This window comes from Lagopus muta, chromosome 6, assembly GCF_023343835.1.
Source record: "Lagopus muta isolate bLagMut1 chromosome 6, bLagMut1 primary, whole genome shotgun sequence".
NCBI classification, from domain to species: Eukaryota; Metazoa; Chordata; class Aves; order Galliformes; family Phasianidae; genus Lagopus; species Lagopus muta.
In genome coordinates, this window is record NC_064438.1 from 38,721,146 (window position 1) to 38,738,457 (window position 17,312).

The 17,312-nt window shown below is 44.5% G+C and overlaps 1 protein-coding gene across 2 annotated transcripts; it reads right to left on the reverse strand.

Annotated features, from left to right (window-relative positions):
* Positions 1-2,958: 2,958 nt before the first annotated feature.
* Positions 2,959-16,734, reverse strand: ANGEL1 (angel homolog 1). 2 transcript variants are annotated; one of them, XM_048949004.1, is made up of 10 exons: positions 16,606-16,734; positions 14,103-14,702; positions 13,348-13,574; positions 12,692-12,761; positions 11,462-11,895; positions 10,678-10,804; positions 9,782-9,892; positions 9,453-9,522; positions 8,881-9,044; positions 2,959-8,029 (listed from the first exon to the last, which is right to left on the reverse strand). In XM_048949004.1, exons 2-10 carry the CDS (start codon positions 14,467-14,469, stop codon positions 7,860-7,862), a joined length of 1,740 nt encoding a protein of 579 aa, XP_048804961.1. In that variant the 5' UTR covers positions 14,470-14,702; positions 16,606-16,734; the 3' UTR covers positions 2,959-7,859. The 2 variants fall into 2 exon arrangements, with proteins under 2 accessions (XP_048804961.1, XP_048804960.1); XM_048949003.1 differs by lacking the exon at positions 16,606-16,734 and adding an exon at positions 16,423-16,544.
* Between the last annotated feature and the right edge of the window lie 578 nt (positions 16,735-17,312).

Sequence of the window (17,312 nt, forward strand, 5' to 3'; positions counted from 1 at the left end):
GACCTACTACTGGCAAAACTATCTTAAATATAATGCAAACCTTGAAATGAGGAGATATTCATATTTTTATGTAGAGAAGTCCCTTTGACAGCTAGCCAATTGCAATTTTTTTTCATGGATAAAAGCATAAGTGAGCAAAACCAAGAACTTTCTGCCATGGTGTCACTCAGCATCATATACTGAGAAGTGGGATCAAGTCTTCATCAGTCTGTGACACACTGGCCTTTGTTTTTTTTTTGTTGTTGTTGTTTGTTTGTTTTTAACTTTTAAAATGTGAAAAGCTAAACAAGTCTTTAGAAACTTAAGATATGTTAGCAAGTGTTTTAGCTGGGAGTGGAGTGTTTTTATTCAGTTGACTATGACTATTTTACCTGTGTGCCACTGTATGGGTCAGTACAAAGTATGCTTGGATGCCTACTAGAATAAATGACTCCAGAACTGTGGTTGGAACATAGTTTGTGATCATACAGTAGTGTGTTACTGTTATCAGATGTTTAATGTGGGGGGTTTTTAAATTATTTTTTAAGTATTTCAGGTGGAAGCCTTAATCAGGTGCCTATCCCTTAAGGTGGGCTCACATGATGTTGTACAGACTGAAACATAACTGTCCTTAAACTGCAGTTTAAGAAACTATAACTAACAGAAGAACCCTATTGTTGCCAAAAGGCAGGTCTGGATCAGATGCGCCTTACCCTGCTCAAGTGGTTCTCAAGAATTACTTCAGGAGGCTGGTTGCTTTAACCACTTGCTTCTTCTAAGTTAAGTATTTCAAGTGGGGTCCTGATAATCAGGTGCTAAATATAAGCAGGATGGGCCTGTGTCCCATGTGTACTGTGCAAGTCTGGCTGAAATAATACCATGTATTCTAGTTGTCTTGCACTGTTGTCCTATTAATATTAAGACCTGTATTATGGAGTTAATAACTGAACCTATGGAAGCAAGTTGTATCCTAGCTTGGTTTTTGCTTTTCCAGAGCGAGGTGGAGATGGTTCCTCTACAGCTAAGCTGAACTCCTAAGGGAATTTAATATTTTTTGTTTGTTTTCCAAGCAGGTGTTTACTTGTATCACAAGCACTCTCCTTCAGTGGTGCCCTGGCTCTGTCTGCTCACAAGCAATTCAATTAGGCCAAGAAGGCGACTGAATCCCCATGATCTCTGCAGAGCAGAGCGTCTCCCTCCAGGCCAGGGTTGAGTTGGTGCTAGTGGGGCCACAGTGGTCCCCTTCCATGCACATCACTGTTCCACTCTAGCATAGGATAGGGCATTCCAAAACCATTTACATCGCTATCTATCACTGATACAGCTCAGAACTAATGAAAAAATGGAAGGTTTCTTTCTTTAAGAATCATATCATGTGTGTCTTTTTGTAATTAATTGGTGTAGTTCTGTGTCTTTATGTAGCCAGCACAGAACTCTTATTTAGAGTTAGTTCTTACTGCACTTCCATAGCCCTCATGTTGATAATTCTTCCTGCTTCCTTTGACACTTAAGACAATAAAACTGCCTCTGTACTGCTGTCAGCTTGTACAGAGATAACACGGTGTCTGTGCTGTCTTTTTTTCTGATTTAAACTTCCCCTTTGTCAGTTAGTTGAGAAGTCAAAACCACAACACTGAGTGATGGTATCAGACAAATTATGTATACACGTCCTACGCTTTTGCAGTATCATGGAAAAAAGCCATAGAAGGACCTTCATTCTTCATCAAGCATCTGAAGGGTAAGTATGTTTGTAGACAAAGGCAGCTGCCAGACAGGAAGAAGTTTTTCTGTGGCTGTGTGGCAAAGGCTTAAACTCATATTCTTCTTCTAAGCTGCCATCTGCAAGGCTGCACAAATAAAGTTAGTGGATGAGGCAGGAGAAATTTTAGACTTGAGTCAATATTCTAAGAGTTAACGCAAGCCTCTGCTTGCTCTATTTTACTCTTCAACATATGATCAAGCTTCCCTTCCTGGCCAGAAAAGCAATTCTGTTTAAGCACTGTAGTTTAGTGGCCTTCCAGACTAATGACCTCACCAGGGCTTCTCAGACAAATTCTGGGTTAATAAAGGACAGTCAGCTGCAACATTCAGTACGTTTCCCCAGCAAGTGGGATCCAACTTTATTTAGGCTATCATCTTTCAGGCATAGCATACCCCTTCTCTAGGGAAATGAGTAATAAGAATGTAGGTGAGCAAGCTTACAGTATATGCAACTGCAGAAGAAGGCAATAAACATCCTCTACCCTGTCACTCCAAAGCATGGCACACGCAGTAGTCTCTCTCAGCTAAGTTAATTATACAAACAATTTGTGTCTCAAGGGGAAGTAATTGCATGGTACCTCATAGGTGGTGTGAACAGACAAGAGAAAGTAATCACATCATAAGACTTTATAGTCTGTGTCTGAGCTCAGAAGATGACAGACTTCAGTGGCAGCAAAAAGGTTCTTGTTCCATGCTCTGTTATTGATCTTTAGGCATTTAGTAATAGCAAAAAATAATCAAGCACTGCAACTTCTATACACCTCTACTTCAGATCCTTGTGAGACTTGCTGCTAACTCTTTTATCAGGCTGTCCCCCAGTAAGACAGTTCCTGCAATTCTAGGTTCTTAAATTAGAGATTATACTACTTGGACATCAGTGAAAAACCTTTGTTGGGAAAAGCAGCTAAAAGCACTAATTAAAAATAATAAAACACCATCACCAAAAAGCACTGCCATCTAATATGCTGAGAAGCCCAAGACTGCAAAATTTAAGGATCTCCCATGCACAGAAGCATGTAGAAACCCACGAAAAAGCAGAAATAAGCTCGGAAGGACCACATGTACAAGGAGTACAGGATTATGGAAAGGTGTATGACATACTTTGGCTAAGAGGCCATTACAAACTTCAATTAATTTAGTTAAGTTGGATTTCCTGGTTTGTATTTTCATTTTGGCAGTGACTTTCATCTTAATTCCAAGAAACTGTTGACACCTACATGGGTGTGTTTTTTTGTTTTTTGGTTTTGTTTTGGTTTTTTGTTTGTTTGTTTTTTTGTGGTGGTGGTGGTGGGCTGCATTCAATTCCCAGTTCAGGAGCAGCTGCTAAAAGTGGTCAGTAAATGAATAAAATTAAGACTGCTGGAGAAAGCAGCAGACTATCAATGCAGACTTAAAAAAAGCCAACAACAAGGCTTCATGCTAAGTCTTTTTTGTGTGTAAAAGGAAAGACTGGATGGAACAAATACATCTTTTGTTCTAGTGCATGCCAACTTCTAGTTCAGTTTTTCACTCATTGCCACCTCAGCACCTTGAAAGTTGCTGTGTTTGTGTAACCACAGTTAGGAAAAAATTTCCAGCTCCACTATACAGCATTCCTATTCCCTTAGAGCACAGGAATGTGCAGGCTACATATGAAGTAAACAAATAAAAGAGGAAAGACCTTCAAGACTAGATATTTTCAGTGGAAAGTGGCAGAAAGCTCACGTTAGCAGAAGCCAAGCTCACACAACTGACAAAAGCAAGGAACTTGAAAAATGCCAGCTGGTCAGGCAGGTGTCTGTTATTGTTACAGCAGGGAGTTCTCTTACAGAAACTCAGTACCAAACTTTGAAACATCATGCAGTACTGCCAGTGGCAGCCAGCATCCACCTTCTGCATCTCAGTGACAGCGCTATGAAAAACACCACGACCCAGGCAGCTACGGTCAGGTACGGACAGCAATTCAATTAACCTGCACAACAGGAAGCCTAATGAAAGGATCAGTATTTGGATGAACGCTGACTGTCTGCAAAGTCCTAACAGTACATACAGCAAACATTCATTAGTAAGGTGGTAAAAACCAGGAGGAGAAATTGCACTCTAGCAGAGCTCTGATCTGCAAGGTGCTAACTAAGAACATCATTCAGAATCAGTAGGAGCACAAAGCATGCCTTGATCTGTCCTTAAAAGAGCATTTCTGAGATGCTCAACTTTTCTCGGGTCTTCTAGAAGATTCTTTAAAGGAAAGGAATGAAGGCCCTGTTTTCCCATGCCTTACAAAGAAGGTTGCATACAGGGCACTAACAGTAAGTCTTGGATTTTTTTGTTTTTACAACAAGAGTTACTCCTATCTAAGTGTTGCCTTCAGAGCTCCCACTCCTCCCACTAAACTCTTCAGACAAGGGGTGAGGAAGCCACTTACAGCTTGACACTATTAAAATACTGAGCGTTTAATATGACTTAGCCCCAAATAATTCTCCCATAGCTTCTAAGTGAAAAAAATACCGCTGAAGAAAATAAACATCAGTAACTTTAAAAGATAATTGGATCTTACATCCAATGTCATGGGAAAACAGCTGTTGGAAAGATACCTCATAAGAAAAAGACACAGAAAAAGAAGGCCTCAAGCAGGAGCCAAGGTTCATTTTCTGACAAAAAGACAGAAATTAGAGAAATTATACTGTATATTACTCCTCCTATCCCATATGTTTTGGAAGAACTGGTCACAAAGGGCATCTTCCTAAAGTGATAAACTTAAGACCAAGAAAGAGAAGTCCAATTTCTATCTTAATGGCAAAATTAAATATGGCCTAGCAGCTGTGGTGCAACCTAAGCTGTTGTTAAATCTGTGTTTGCCTCTACAGCTGCATGTTTGTGCAGCTTAGGACATAACAGATATTTACACACGCTGCCAGTGATCTCTGGCACCCCTTTCCATAAGTACCAACCTCCCTGAGCTCTACATCACTACCACAAAGATGACATAGGTAGTTCAATTCCTTCTTCTGGCTATAGCAGATATTAACGTTCCACTTTCATAGCCATTTCCAGGCTTCTCTGTATCAGAAAACTATGTAAATGACAACTAGTTACACGCTTCAGTCAAGAAACAGTGTTAAGAGCTACATCTGGAATCCTAATTCTGCTTCCCATCACAAGTTGCTGATTACCACAGTCCTTTATTATATCACTATGTGATATTCTCAAAGCATCAGAGAATACATTGTTTTCCCCTACAACTGTATAATAGTTGCTGTGTTAGTGGCAGGGACTATTTCCATCTGTCCCATCTACAAACTTTGCCTCCAACATCAAGAGGCATTCAAAGGTCTCCAGATCCATTTGATGTTAATTCTGAATTGCTCTAGAACAGAAGTTTTTCTTTCCTGAAACAGGTCAAGTCTGTAGGAGTCTACAACAGAGCTTTAGGAACAGTGATCAAAACAACACAACAATCAACTATTAGAGCTGCATTTCTGAAACAGTTTAATCTATGAATGCCCAAGAAAATGTGTGAGCCAAGGCTTTGCGAGATGCAGGATACTGGTGGCCTTCCAACCTTCAGAGAGAAGCAGGAGATTTTTGGGCATCGTCCCAGGGTTTCTAAGCACTTGACTCCATATCCACAGTGTTTAGCAAATTAATTATTTCGAGTCCATACCATACAATTTCACATATACTGAAAAACAAAGTGTTAGACTGACCTGTGAAACCAATTTTCCAGCAAAACAGCTGGAACTTAAAGCCTCCCTGAGAGCTGTGTTAATGCAAGTTACCCAAAAGAAAAGTCAAGTCTTTGGTTTGAATGAAATAGAAGAAGTATCTGTGATGTTGAAACTCAGCTACATCACAGGAGTGTCAAGGTGCTTGGGCAACCAGCTCACCTGACAGGGAACTGTGCACATCTCTTGGGTCTGAGTGGAAAGCGGCAGAGGGTCAGGAGGACTTTGACACACACACACACACACACACACCTATCACTAACAGGCTATCGGACTGGGCCAGCAGTTACAACCAAAGCCAACAGTCACAGTGTTAAGTGACAGCCCTACCTGTCACAGTGTTTTTTGTTTTGCTTTGGGCCGGATGTTTTTAAACATTCAATGTCTCAAGTTTTCCTTCACAAGGTTACCAGCTGGTGGGAGTCATCTGCAACCAGACTGCTATCTGGCAACATACAAACAGCCTGGCAGAAAAATAAAGCTCTCAGTTGCACAGATTTCTGTTTTCTCTTCCCCTTGCACAAATAAAACCAATTATAAAATCAGAGAGTACTTGAAGAAATTGAAGCAACTCTCAGAAAAAACATCCACAAAAATACACAGCTCAGCATCCCTCCCCAATTACAAACACCAGCACCACACCAGAACCATTAACTCTGAAATTTCTGATGATCAAAGCTGCAGACTTATTTACCTCCAGATTCCTGTTCACTGTGCAGACTCTTATATGTAGAATCCAAGCTGGGGTAGCAAAAGCCATCCACACATCACCAGGCAAATACAAACCATGCAGCAGGGGCAAGAAGGGGATGCAGAGTTCTTAAGAATTGTATGGGAACAGAACAGAGCACACGGCCCACATCTTTTGTACAGTTCACAGAAATAAGCTCTAAAGGATCAACAGTATTTGCTTTCTTGGAAAGAGGGGAATGGTTCCCGAAACCATTCTGCAAGATAAACCCTGATGCCAAATAGACCTCTGGGATGTGAGGATATGATGGGAGACAACAGCTAGACACACTTACCCCTGCCCTTTATTTTCATTACTACTATTTTGTGTAGCTAACCCACATTCTCCTCTTTCACATCCCAGCCAGCAAAGCCTTGCTGAGCAACTCCTCTAAGGGTTCAGCTGCCAGAAGCACAAGGTGCTGCAGTTACTTTGCATTTTTCATTAAATTAGAAAAAATTTATTTTTCAATAAAGAAAGTAACATTTAGAATATGAAAATCCCCCAGTATAACACAGAAAGAGCAAATGATATTTCAAGTCTATTCATACCCTCTCAAAAATCCTGAGGCAGGACAAGACTTCTGCGCCTCATTTGCGAACAGAAGGTTAGAAATATTTGTCCCATATTGCTTTCCTCACTCACAGCAAAACTGAGCACCAAAAATCAGACTAAACAAGGCAATCTGCCTCATGACCAGGTACAGTTTTGGGTTTTTTTGTACTGTACAAGCTGAGAAAACTACATTAAGATGATACCAAGAGACTGACAATCCTGCCTCCAAGGAAACAGCATCTGTTCAGAGACAAGAGCCAGTCCAATGGGTCCTACCTACCTAAGCATGGCTAGCTCCAGAAAGCCCATAGCCTGCCCAGCAGGCTGCCACCAGTTGGCTCTCTGTCCCCTGAGAGGTAAAACGGAATTTAGAAGACACAGAGGAAGGTAGGGGCATTTACAATACGTTCAACTGTCTCGTTTGATGTTTCTGCTTCCTCTAACACATTCTCAATTTTTATCTCTCTTTTGAGAGCCTCCAGAGATACAGCCTCTGGAGTTGTCATGCTTTACCTTGTTTTTCTTCACCTGACATTCACTGGGATGACCTTGTTGAAATTACTCAACTACACAAGCTCTACTGCCAGCAATACAGCCCTTACCATTATTAAGAAAAACCTATTTCTAAGCAGTTAGCAGATCCACTCTCAAAAGAAGCATCACATTCCTAAAGACCATGCTTCATATACTATCATTCAGAAATTAAAAGAAACATTGTTTTGGTGCGAAAGAATGTTGGTGTACATATGCCCTGCTGCTTGGTAGCCAGAAGCAGACAGCAATCCATCTGTATTTCCCAGGTCCTTGAAGACCTTACCAAGGAACAAACATGGGAGCAAGGTTGGTTCCTGCAGCACTAAAACATTTGCTAAATTAAGCTGTGGAACAAGGATCCCTTTAGGAGATGACAATGTCTGAACACAACTGTGCAGAAACACAGATTTGCAGAGACCCACAAAATACCAACAGAAAGGGCTCCAACTGACTCATCCGTATTTTTGTGAGGGCATGAGGGCAGAAAGGGACTCTTTGGGCATGTCAAATAAAAGAGTTTTCTTGCAAGCTGGTTGTAACTCCAGAGTCTGAAACAGCTATATTCAGAATATATTTTCTTTAGGCAAAGGGAACCAACACTAACCCTCTCCGAGGCTGGAGATCTCCAAGCCAAAGCTAGCCAGCAAGCAGAGATGATCAGATGAACAAAATGGATTTGGTAAGCCATTTGCCAGCAACAGGATGTCTTCAGAGAGAAGGGAAAGGCGGCCAAGCAGCTTTAGGACTCCATCTCTGTACAGCCTGCGACCTGATAAAGTGGAAGAAAACAGCAGCTGTAGACTGATGCTGCAGATAATCTCTACAGACTTGCAGAAAGATGCTTGACAGTGGTTTCCAATCCTTTCACTGATGAAGAAAGACAACCTGCACAAACACTGAATGCACTTTTGAGCCTGGATATGAAAGCAGTGAGCATCCTATAATGCTGCAGTTCAATGGTTTTGTATGTTTGCAGGCACAAAAAATCCAGTATATGCTAAATTCACAAGGTAGTTGTTTACAGTGGAATGAAAGGAACTTCCCGTAAGTCCTGAAGATAGTTTCAAATTCCCCATTGAGCAGGAATTAATTTTCTTCGTTTCTAACCTCCTCCCCAAAGCTCATCCTGATATAATCCAAAACCAGCTCCAAGGCAGTTCCCAGATGCGTTTACATGCAGTCTTCCATCATCCTAACTCCCATTCCAGATAGTAGAGATGTGCTGGCATTTTAACAAGAGTCACCTCCTTCAAAGGAGGACGTGCGGTCTCAGTCAGATCTGAAGTCCAAGCCTTGAACTAAGGACTCAGCACTGCTTATTACCAGGAGCACAAATAGTTAAGCAAAGGAAGAAGAATGTATTCTGCTCTGGCTTCCTTGGAAGTCTACATGAACCTTACCTGAGCAGCTTCAGTTTTTCCAAAAGGAAGACAAACACTGTCTTCTCAAGATATCTGAGCATATGTTGCTTCTGCTTTGTGCATCACCTCAGTCAAAGTTACACCCTATATATCTACCCCAGATTATTAAAATGCTCTATCCACCACAGAGCTAAACTATGTTACACCTCACAGCCCTCTTCCAACACCATAGGGACAAACACTGCACTGGCACACTCACCTCCTCTGTTTCCATTCATCACAGGCTCTGCTGAGTAGAAGATATAATCAACAGTGGCACCAAGCCCCATGGGCATAGTTGTGACCTCCGGGCGTCCCCTCTGTGGCAGGAAATGGCTGTAGACAGAGGTCAGGTTGAGGCCGTGCCGGATAACACCTGCAGACCTGCAAGTGAACAGCCAGAACTTACCAAGAAAGGAAACAGGATGATGCAGTGCTCAGTGTTGCAGTACAAAGTTCAAAGTCCCCATGCTGATGTCACAGGTGAAGTTGGAAGTTCCCTTACTGATACAACTCTCCAAACTATTTCTGAGTTTGCAAACACGTACGCAGAAAGACAGTTGGAATTATGTACTCCTCTTGCACAAAGCAGACCACGAGCTTACCTCATATCCAATACCCAGTCCTGTCCACTCCTTTCATTCTTGAGCTCATTGACCCAATGGTGCCAGAATATCACCTAGTTACTGGGATCTCAGTGAACCCTCACAATTATTTCAGTCTTTACTTCAAACAGATTTTCAGTGCTGCAGAAAGCGAAACATGGAGGCCACAGAAGGTGCCTCAAATTACCTTGGGATGAACATCTGGAGATCAGGGTCATTCACTGGAGCAGTGTTCTTGGGCCAGTATGGAGGGGGGTCTGCAAAGAAGTAGAGAGATTCCAGACAGATGTACACAGATGCAGCCTACAGAAGAGTTTGAAACCCAAGGTACCTAAGAAACACTGTCAGTGCTGCAGTAAGACTATACTCTGATCTCTTAAGGAATCAATTAATAATCATACAGCCACAGAATGCTACTTTTCTGTCTTCCCTTTTTGTACCAGGTGTTACCTCCAACAGTTTTTCATTGCTATACAGCTAGGAGAGTTGTGAGATGGAAAAATACCCCATTAATACCTGGTTTAGCATCTGTCACACCTTCCAAGAAGACCAGCTCTGGTGGTCGTTCACAAGCAACATCACAAAAATGGAACTGGAGCAGGAAGTCTCGGCTGTACTTACGTCTGCCTGCAGACAGAAATATGATTTAAGAAAATAAAATATCTGCAGCAAAGTCACATTTATAGCAAGTGTTATACCAAGCACCCTTACACCATGTCAACAGGAATCAGTAAACACAGCAGTAACTGTACTCTGTTCTATTCCTTTAGTCAATGCATCCATCATGGTCAGCACCTTGATGAGACAAATTAAGAATGTTCCCTCTGAAGCACTGTAAGTTCAAGGGATTTTTAAGCAGATCAGCGAGCTCGCAACTTAAGGAAACTCAAGTCTGCCTAAAAAGAAAGAACAGTTCTGCAAATTAGGTTGAATACAAATTTTATATTCAGACTTCCAACAAAAACTATTCAGTGTGGCCTCCTTTTTTAGAATCCACTTTAGAAATAGTAGAGAACAATTACTGTTTTTAAGTGGACTCTTGGCATTTTCTAATTCCGGCATGCAATCAGTACCCAAATTGCTCTTACAAATACCTGCAGTTGAAAGCTATGGATGCCAAACATCAGTTACAACTGCACAAAAGCTCAAGCCTGAGAATATAAAAGATATGTGGAGCAATGGTTACCTGGAATCCTCAGCTGTAGGCTAGGGAAATATTGCAGATACTGGGCTACAGGGACAGACTCCAGAAAAACTAAATTTAATTCAAATACCAAGGAAAAGCACAGAAGAATAGAATTTGTTGCTGACTGCCTCATATAACACATGCATTAGCTGCTGTGGGAGACAGCAAGGCCCACAGACTCTCAATCCACAGCAAGCTCATATACTCAGCACACACTAGAGCTCACCCTGTTTCTTTGGCTGGCACACAGTAACATACTGGCAGTTGTCTGTTACACCCAGTGAGCTCGGCCACAGCGGGGACAGCAGTTTCCGAGAATGCAGCTGTTGGGAAAGGTCTTCCTGACCAGACACCTGCAAAGAGGCAACAATCAGCAGAGGAAAACATCAGCAACACACAACAGAACTTCCGCAAGCTATAGACAATGTATGTATATGCATTCACCAAGAGCAAAACAGGAAAGTGCCCTCACAGTGGCAGTGCAGCGGAGCATGGATTCAATTAACTAGAAGCCACCATACAGAACATACTTCGTGGACATGTGTTATTGAATTGATAATTTTGCATGAAAGCCAAAGACATATCTAAGCATGGATATAAATTAACAGGTAGCCACTTGAAGAGTCCAGCATAGGTAACCATTTCATGGGCAAAACTGGTTTCACATCAAACACCTACAAAAATTTCAGGTTGCGTTGGTGGATTTGTGCTTCCCTACACTTCCAGTCACCCAGCAACAGAAATCCCACAGCAAGGGAAAACCAGGGTGTGAGATGAAGTAACTCTTATAACTGGTCTGGCTCAAAAGAAATAAAAAAAGCAGTGTTGGAAGCAACATGCACACATTTTTCTACTTCTTTCCTCAGCGCTGCTGGAGGCACTGGGGATGAGTCCTGAATAATTAAGTTTAATACTGGGACTCTTTCTTGTAAGAGGAAGAATACAGCCATGCTTTTCTCCAGCAGCGCGCAGTAAAGAGCCACCCAATCCCAGTTTTGCCTGGCACCTACCTTCCAGGCTGGCATTCCCTGGTAGGAAAGTTGACCATTCCGGATGAATTTGTAAAGCGGTGAGTCAGGTACAGAGTTCAGGTCGCCACACAGGATGACAGGATAGTACTGACCTTCAGCAGTTTTTGCAATCTTGTCAATCTCTGCTAGGAGCAAGGCCATCTGGGCAAGTTTGATATCTCCCCGCCGGGGATTGAACAACACGTGTGTGTTGGCGACACACAAAGGACTGACTGCCTTCAGATCAAGACCCTCTGGGAGCAGGGGCTGCAGCAGAAGCACCAAACCCACATTATCCCGATTGAGGACATCCAGGCCAGGCCGGAAATACTCGATGGGGCTGACAGTGATTAGCTGGAATCTGCTTTGCTTGTAGCACACTGCGCAGCCATCAGTCTTTCTCCCAGTTCTCCGTTTATAGAAGCAAGCAAAGCCTGAAGAGAAAACATCATCCATTAAAAAGTTAATCTGGTTGCTACATCAAGCTCTCATTCCATTCAAATTCAGCAAGTTAGTATAGCAGACTTGTAGAAGAGGTACCTGCTATGATTTGGAAGAACACAATTCAATCCAGAAGGACTGCCCAGAAGGATTATTTCTCCAACCCCTATGCATTCCAACTGTGTTAATTTTCAGCCTGGTTTCTACAATAGATCTAGGCTCTAACTACAAAAAAAATCAACCGCCATCTGCCAGTAAGCAACTCTACTTGTAAAGCACTGGTTGCTTAGTAACATAGCATTTTACAGCCCCTATCAGCACTCCCCTAAGCCTCAGCTCTCTCTAGCAATAAGCAGTGCTGGGGCACATAAGAGAAGACTCACTGCTTGGGAGCAGTGCTTTTCTTCCTTCAGCCGCAATACTTTCTGCCATACAGTTACTCCTAGTTATATACAGTTACTCTTAGTTATTCTAACATACAGTTACAATGCTCTGGGTGCAGCATTATACCCAATTCTGTCCCAGTAATCACCATCTATAATTTATAATCATGTCTTTTCTCTCTCCTTGTCCTCCTAGGACAGATTTGTTACTCTGACCTCTCAAATTGAAAAGTCAGTTACAAATGAAAGGGTAAAGGTCCAGGCAGATAGCTCAGAAGTGAGGCCAGCAGCTCAAATAAAAAGGAAGAAGAGTTCTTTCGAGACTGAATGCTTTGAAGACTAAGAGGGAAGCACTGCTCAGCCAGGCCATGAGCTGGGCATACAGACACGTAAAAGCAGGACATACCCATCTTCACGAACGCTGGTTCTAGCTGCTCCCTGTAATGGTTCTCTTGCACCTCCTGTAGACACAGAACCTGGAAGGAAGTCAGAGACTTCACTTGCTCCAACAGTATTTGCCAGTTACCTTGTTTCAGGGAAGGAAGAAAGTGCAAAAGTATGCTGGCATACTAACCCTGCAATAGAAAGGCCACGATTGCAACTGTGTCCTGTAATTCCCACCTAGAGAGTGATAACTTTCTGGGTAGCATTAGTTTATCAGTGATGAGGCGAAAGGTCATTCATCATGCAAAGAGGGTTCACAGAGAAAGTCGCGAAGTCCTCTTTTATGTGAGTCCCCTCTTCTGTGCTGCCTTAAAAACTTAGCCCTTCCCCCCAAAAATACATTACTCTTCTTCCTTCACTTCTGCTGTTTATGAAGTTAACCTCTGTTAGCTAAGTATTACTAAATGCTAAAAAACACAGTCAAAACAAGAAAGGCAGCAAAAAAAATGTTCTCAGAGGAATCAGCATTCAGCTACCACGTAGATACCCTCTTCCTACTACTTTCCTCACCCTTAAAGAAAAGAAGGAAAAAAAAAAAACTGCCACAATGCAATTAGATCAAACAAAAAATTCAAATTCTAGTGATACTAACATGTAAAGGGCTTAAGTCATACTCACATCAGGATCCCAATGTTGGATCTCCTGCAAAATATTTGGAAGGCGGTAGTCCCAGTTCAGGATGTCTGGATGACAGTGCAGGTAAAGAGCATGGCCCTGTTCCACCAGGTCCTGGGCAAGGATGTTGTAAGACATGACACGAAATTCAAAGATAGGATTTTTTTTTGAGCCCAATTCTAGCTCACAAGGCTGGACAGAAAGATCCTCCCAGTCTCTCCATAAAATCTCTAATAAACAAAAGGAAAAAAAAAAAAAAAAAGAGAAAGCCAAATTACAGCCATTCTGGATAGCCTCCAGATTTTTTTGTTCCTCTGGGACACAGAATATCAATGTCATTCCCTAAGCTCGGGTAATTAAGCCTCTAACCTAATTCTCATCCACTCTGGGTTTCAGATGCTTTATTTGGATTCCTTTGGTTAGTTGCCACTGAGGATGAGGTAACAGAAGACCACAGTTGAGCATATAGAAAAGCTCAACAAGCTTTTGGGAGCTTTCTCAGGCACAGCTCCTGGGAAGTAATGTATCAATATTCAGACAGCCCACTGGCACAGACACTTCTAGCTGTGATCAGCTTGTCCTAGGCAAAACCTGACTTCATAGCTTTCACTAGCAGATCTTGTCAGTTCTGTATGGTCTGATACAATCAGTGTTTCCCTGATAGTAAGCCCAGACCTACTCCCCTCAGAAACAGAAACCTAACCAGGTTCTCTACAATACAAATTCCTAAAATTAGATCCAGAGCTGTTGACACTGACCATGGTAGGGTACTTCTGCTGGGAGAGGACAGAATTGCACAGCATCCTGAGCAGGCCAGGCAGGGAGCTCCGTTGGCACCATCTCTGTGCCACCTGTTAAACTCCACGCCAGCACCGCCGGGTCTTCATTCAGCCCTTCTACACTGATAGTGGCACAGCCAGCTATCTGGGGATCCGCGTGTGGCACCAGAGCTGCCCAAGGTGCACTGCCTACTACAGCCACTGTTTCCTCTGCTGGTAATTTTTCCAGTTTAGTCTCTGCATGATCTTGCAGTTCTGAAGAAGTCAAGGCACACAGCTCTGTGAGCTGCTGATTGGCACACCACACGACTTCTGGAGCTGAATTCAGGTCACTAAGGCTACTCATCAATAGCTCTGAACCTTCTAACCAGGTGCTGGTGGATGCAGCCGATACGTTTCCCACTACTGGAGCACTCTCACTGGCTGATGAACTCCCCGCTCCTTCCTCCAGCCACTGCTGGAGCAGGGCTTCTTGCTCTTCTTGGACCAACTTTCCTCTGGTTGCAGCAAAGATGCCTTCTATCTGGGTGGACGTGCTCTTCGCCAGAAGCACATTCTTTCGACAGGTAAAGAAAGCATCTGCCATTAAAAACAAATACACAAAAAAAAAACCATAAAACAGATGAATATGCTTTCCCATTCATTATTTCTTTCTCCAGTTAATTTGCTGTTGTATATAACCATTCAGTGTAGCAACCCAAACAAACGACTTCTCTGAAGAAAAAGAGTTACAATCTGAGTAACTTACCCTGCCTCTTAATGTTAGACCACAGTCCATAGCTAGCTTTTAGTCAAAGTCACTGAAACTGTACAGCACAACAATGCCTTTACCAACCTGAGTAAGTGCAATTCTCGCTCAGGCAGCACCACAGCCAGTCAGCCAAGCTGAAAGGTGCTGTGGCAGTTGGACCTGTTCTCAAATACACATCTGTACAAGTTAGCTGATGGGGTGCGTGGGTTAAGAAGCCAAGCTTTGAAGGTGACAACTTGGAACAAGTTTCTTTACAGAGATTTGGTAAAATGCACTATTCAGATAAGATGATTAAAAATGGTCACATCACAGCAATGTGCTAGAAAAACTGTTCTGTAATTAGAGATGAAAAGTAAAGAAGCAGGGGGACAGATATGAGCAATTAAAAGCCTTATTAAAGAGAATATATGCACGGAAGAATTCTCGATAAGAATTAATGGCCACCTGGTGACCGCTATCTGTGATAAATAAATATGTATACATAATCTGCTGTTCACATAACACTCTTGAATACTGGTGGTGTAAAGCAGAAAATGACAGGGACTCTTTCTACTTCTATCGACATCAGAGATGACAGTAGTGATCTTTTGCTACAAACCATACACAGATACCAGTCCCTGATGTTAAGCAGGGATTTCTGTTGTCTACAAATCCCCTTTTTTCTGCTGTACCCCTGCAGCAGTCACCCATAGCAGTAACACACAAGGGTCAGCAATAACTGTACGCTTGTTCTGCTGGTATCTTCTGTGAAAGCTTTTTGCGTGCATCAGAAATGTAGCACTGAGACCCACAACCCCCCTCTGTACACTTGTAATGAAGCTCACGTTTGTCACAAATACCAGCACTTTACTTCCACACACCCTTACAGACACGGCTATCATAGGAGCTTATAAGGCAAGACCTGAACGTCAGGGCAGCCAGCCGGTCGCTGTGATCAGCCTGCAGCCATGGCTGCCACAGACGTGAGAACCGGTTCGGTCAGGCCGGCTCTACACGAACACAGCACCAGGGCCTGCGAAGCCACAGCCGGATCGGGGAAACCAGGTGAAACCTGCACAGACCCAACTGAAGGTGCTTAAGGGCTACCAGGCCTCACAGCTGGCCGTCTCCGAAGGTCTCCCCGGGACCCGCAGAGCGGCTCCGAGGCAGCACGCTCAGAGCCTCCAAGAACAAAATCCGTGACTTCGGAGCCAGGGTCGGGACCTGCCTCCAAAACGCCCGCCTCCAAACCCAACCGCACGGAGCCGCACGCGCGGCGAGCCGCGCCGAGCGAGCAGAAAGGGCCGCGCCACCTCAGAAGGCGACTCCGGGCAGCACGGGGCCCCTTCCCCGCGCCCAGGCGGCGGAGCTGGGGAAGGACCCGGCGCGGCCTCCACCCGAGGAGCGGAGGCCGCCCGCCGAGGCCCCCGCGGCCCGACCCAGCCCTAGGGCGGCGCCTTATGGGAGGCAACGCCGCCGCGTCCGGAGAGCGGCGGAGGGAAGGCCGGGCCCCGCGCGCCCCCCCGGCCGCTCCCCGGCCCCGCCGCCGCCCGCCCGGGGCCGGGTTACCTCGCAGGGCCCGGAGGAGCCGCACCGCCGGCAGCAGCACGTAGCAGAGCACGGTGCCGATCATAGCGCGCGGCGCGGCCCGACCTCCTCCGCCGGCCCGGCCCCAGCTAGGCGACGCGCCGGCCCGGCCCCGCCTCAGCAACGGGCTGACGGCCCGAGCCCCGGCTCCGCGCAGGCACTCACCGCGCCGCGGCCGTCCCCTCGTCCGGCCGTCTCGGGCACGGGCCTCGCCGCGCGCCGGGCCGACCCCGACAGGTCGGGGCAGGCGTGTGGGATGGCCCGGCCGGGGTGGGGCTGCGACCGGGGCCGGGCGCCCGCGGGGCCTGGTGACGGCGCTGACGCCGGGCGGCCGAATCGGTCCGCAGCCCGGGAGGGGTGCTTTCAAATGAAAGTTTGCTCTCTGTTCTCCAGAAGCCTTCAAAAGTTGCAACCCCCTGAAAAAGCACCACACAAAATCCCTTCTGGTCCCAGGCGGTTCGTTATTACAGTTCACTACGTGTCTCGCAAACCTGTACCCACATTAGTCAACATCTCGCAGAGAGCAGGCTGCGTGGACAAACCCCGTTGGCAGCAGGTCGAAGCACCAGCACACCAACGCGTTCTCCTTCTGTGGTTTGCTCACAGCATGTCGCAGCTCTGCAAAACCGCTCCATGTGATCAGCTGTGAGCACACTGTGAGCACCTTGTGGCCCTGCGAAGCTGAGGCCTGTCATGCTGAAACCAGACAGTTTCAGGGAAAAAGTCCTGCTTGAGCTACATTTTTAATACTTTGTTTTATTCCGCATTTGGCTGTGCAGAAGGTAAAAATTGAACTGAGCACCACTGCAGCTCTTTACGACAATTACATATTTTAATGTATCATAGTAATATACAAAATTGGTAAATCTAAC

Excerpts from the sequence above, each read along its gene's own strand:
- ANGEL1 (XM_048949003.1), bottom strand. The coding sequence starts at position 16,486 with ATGATCGGCACCGTGCTCTGCTACGTGCTGCTGCCGGCGGTGCGGCTC. Across the intron at positions 13,575-14,102 it reads AGCAGAAGTACCCTACCATG|AGATTTTATGGAGAGACTGG; the intron begins GTCAGTGTCAAC and ends TTTGTTTATTAG. Across the intron at positions 11,896-12,691 it reads ACCAGCGTTCGTGAAGATGG|GCTTTGCTTGCTTCTATAAA; the intron begins GTATGTCCTGCT and ends TTTTCTCTTCAG.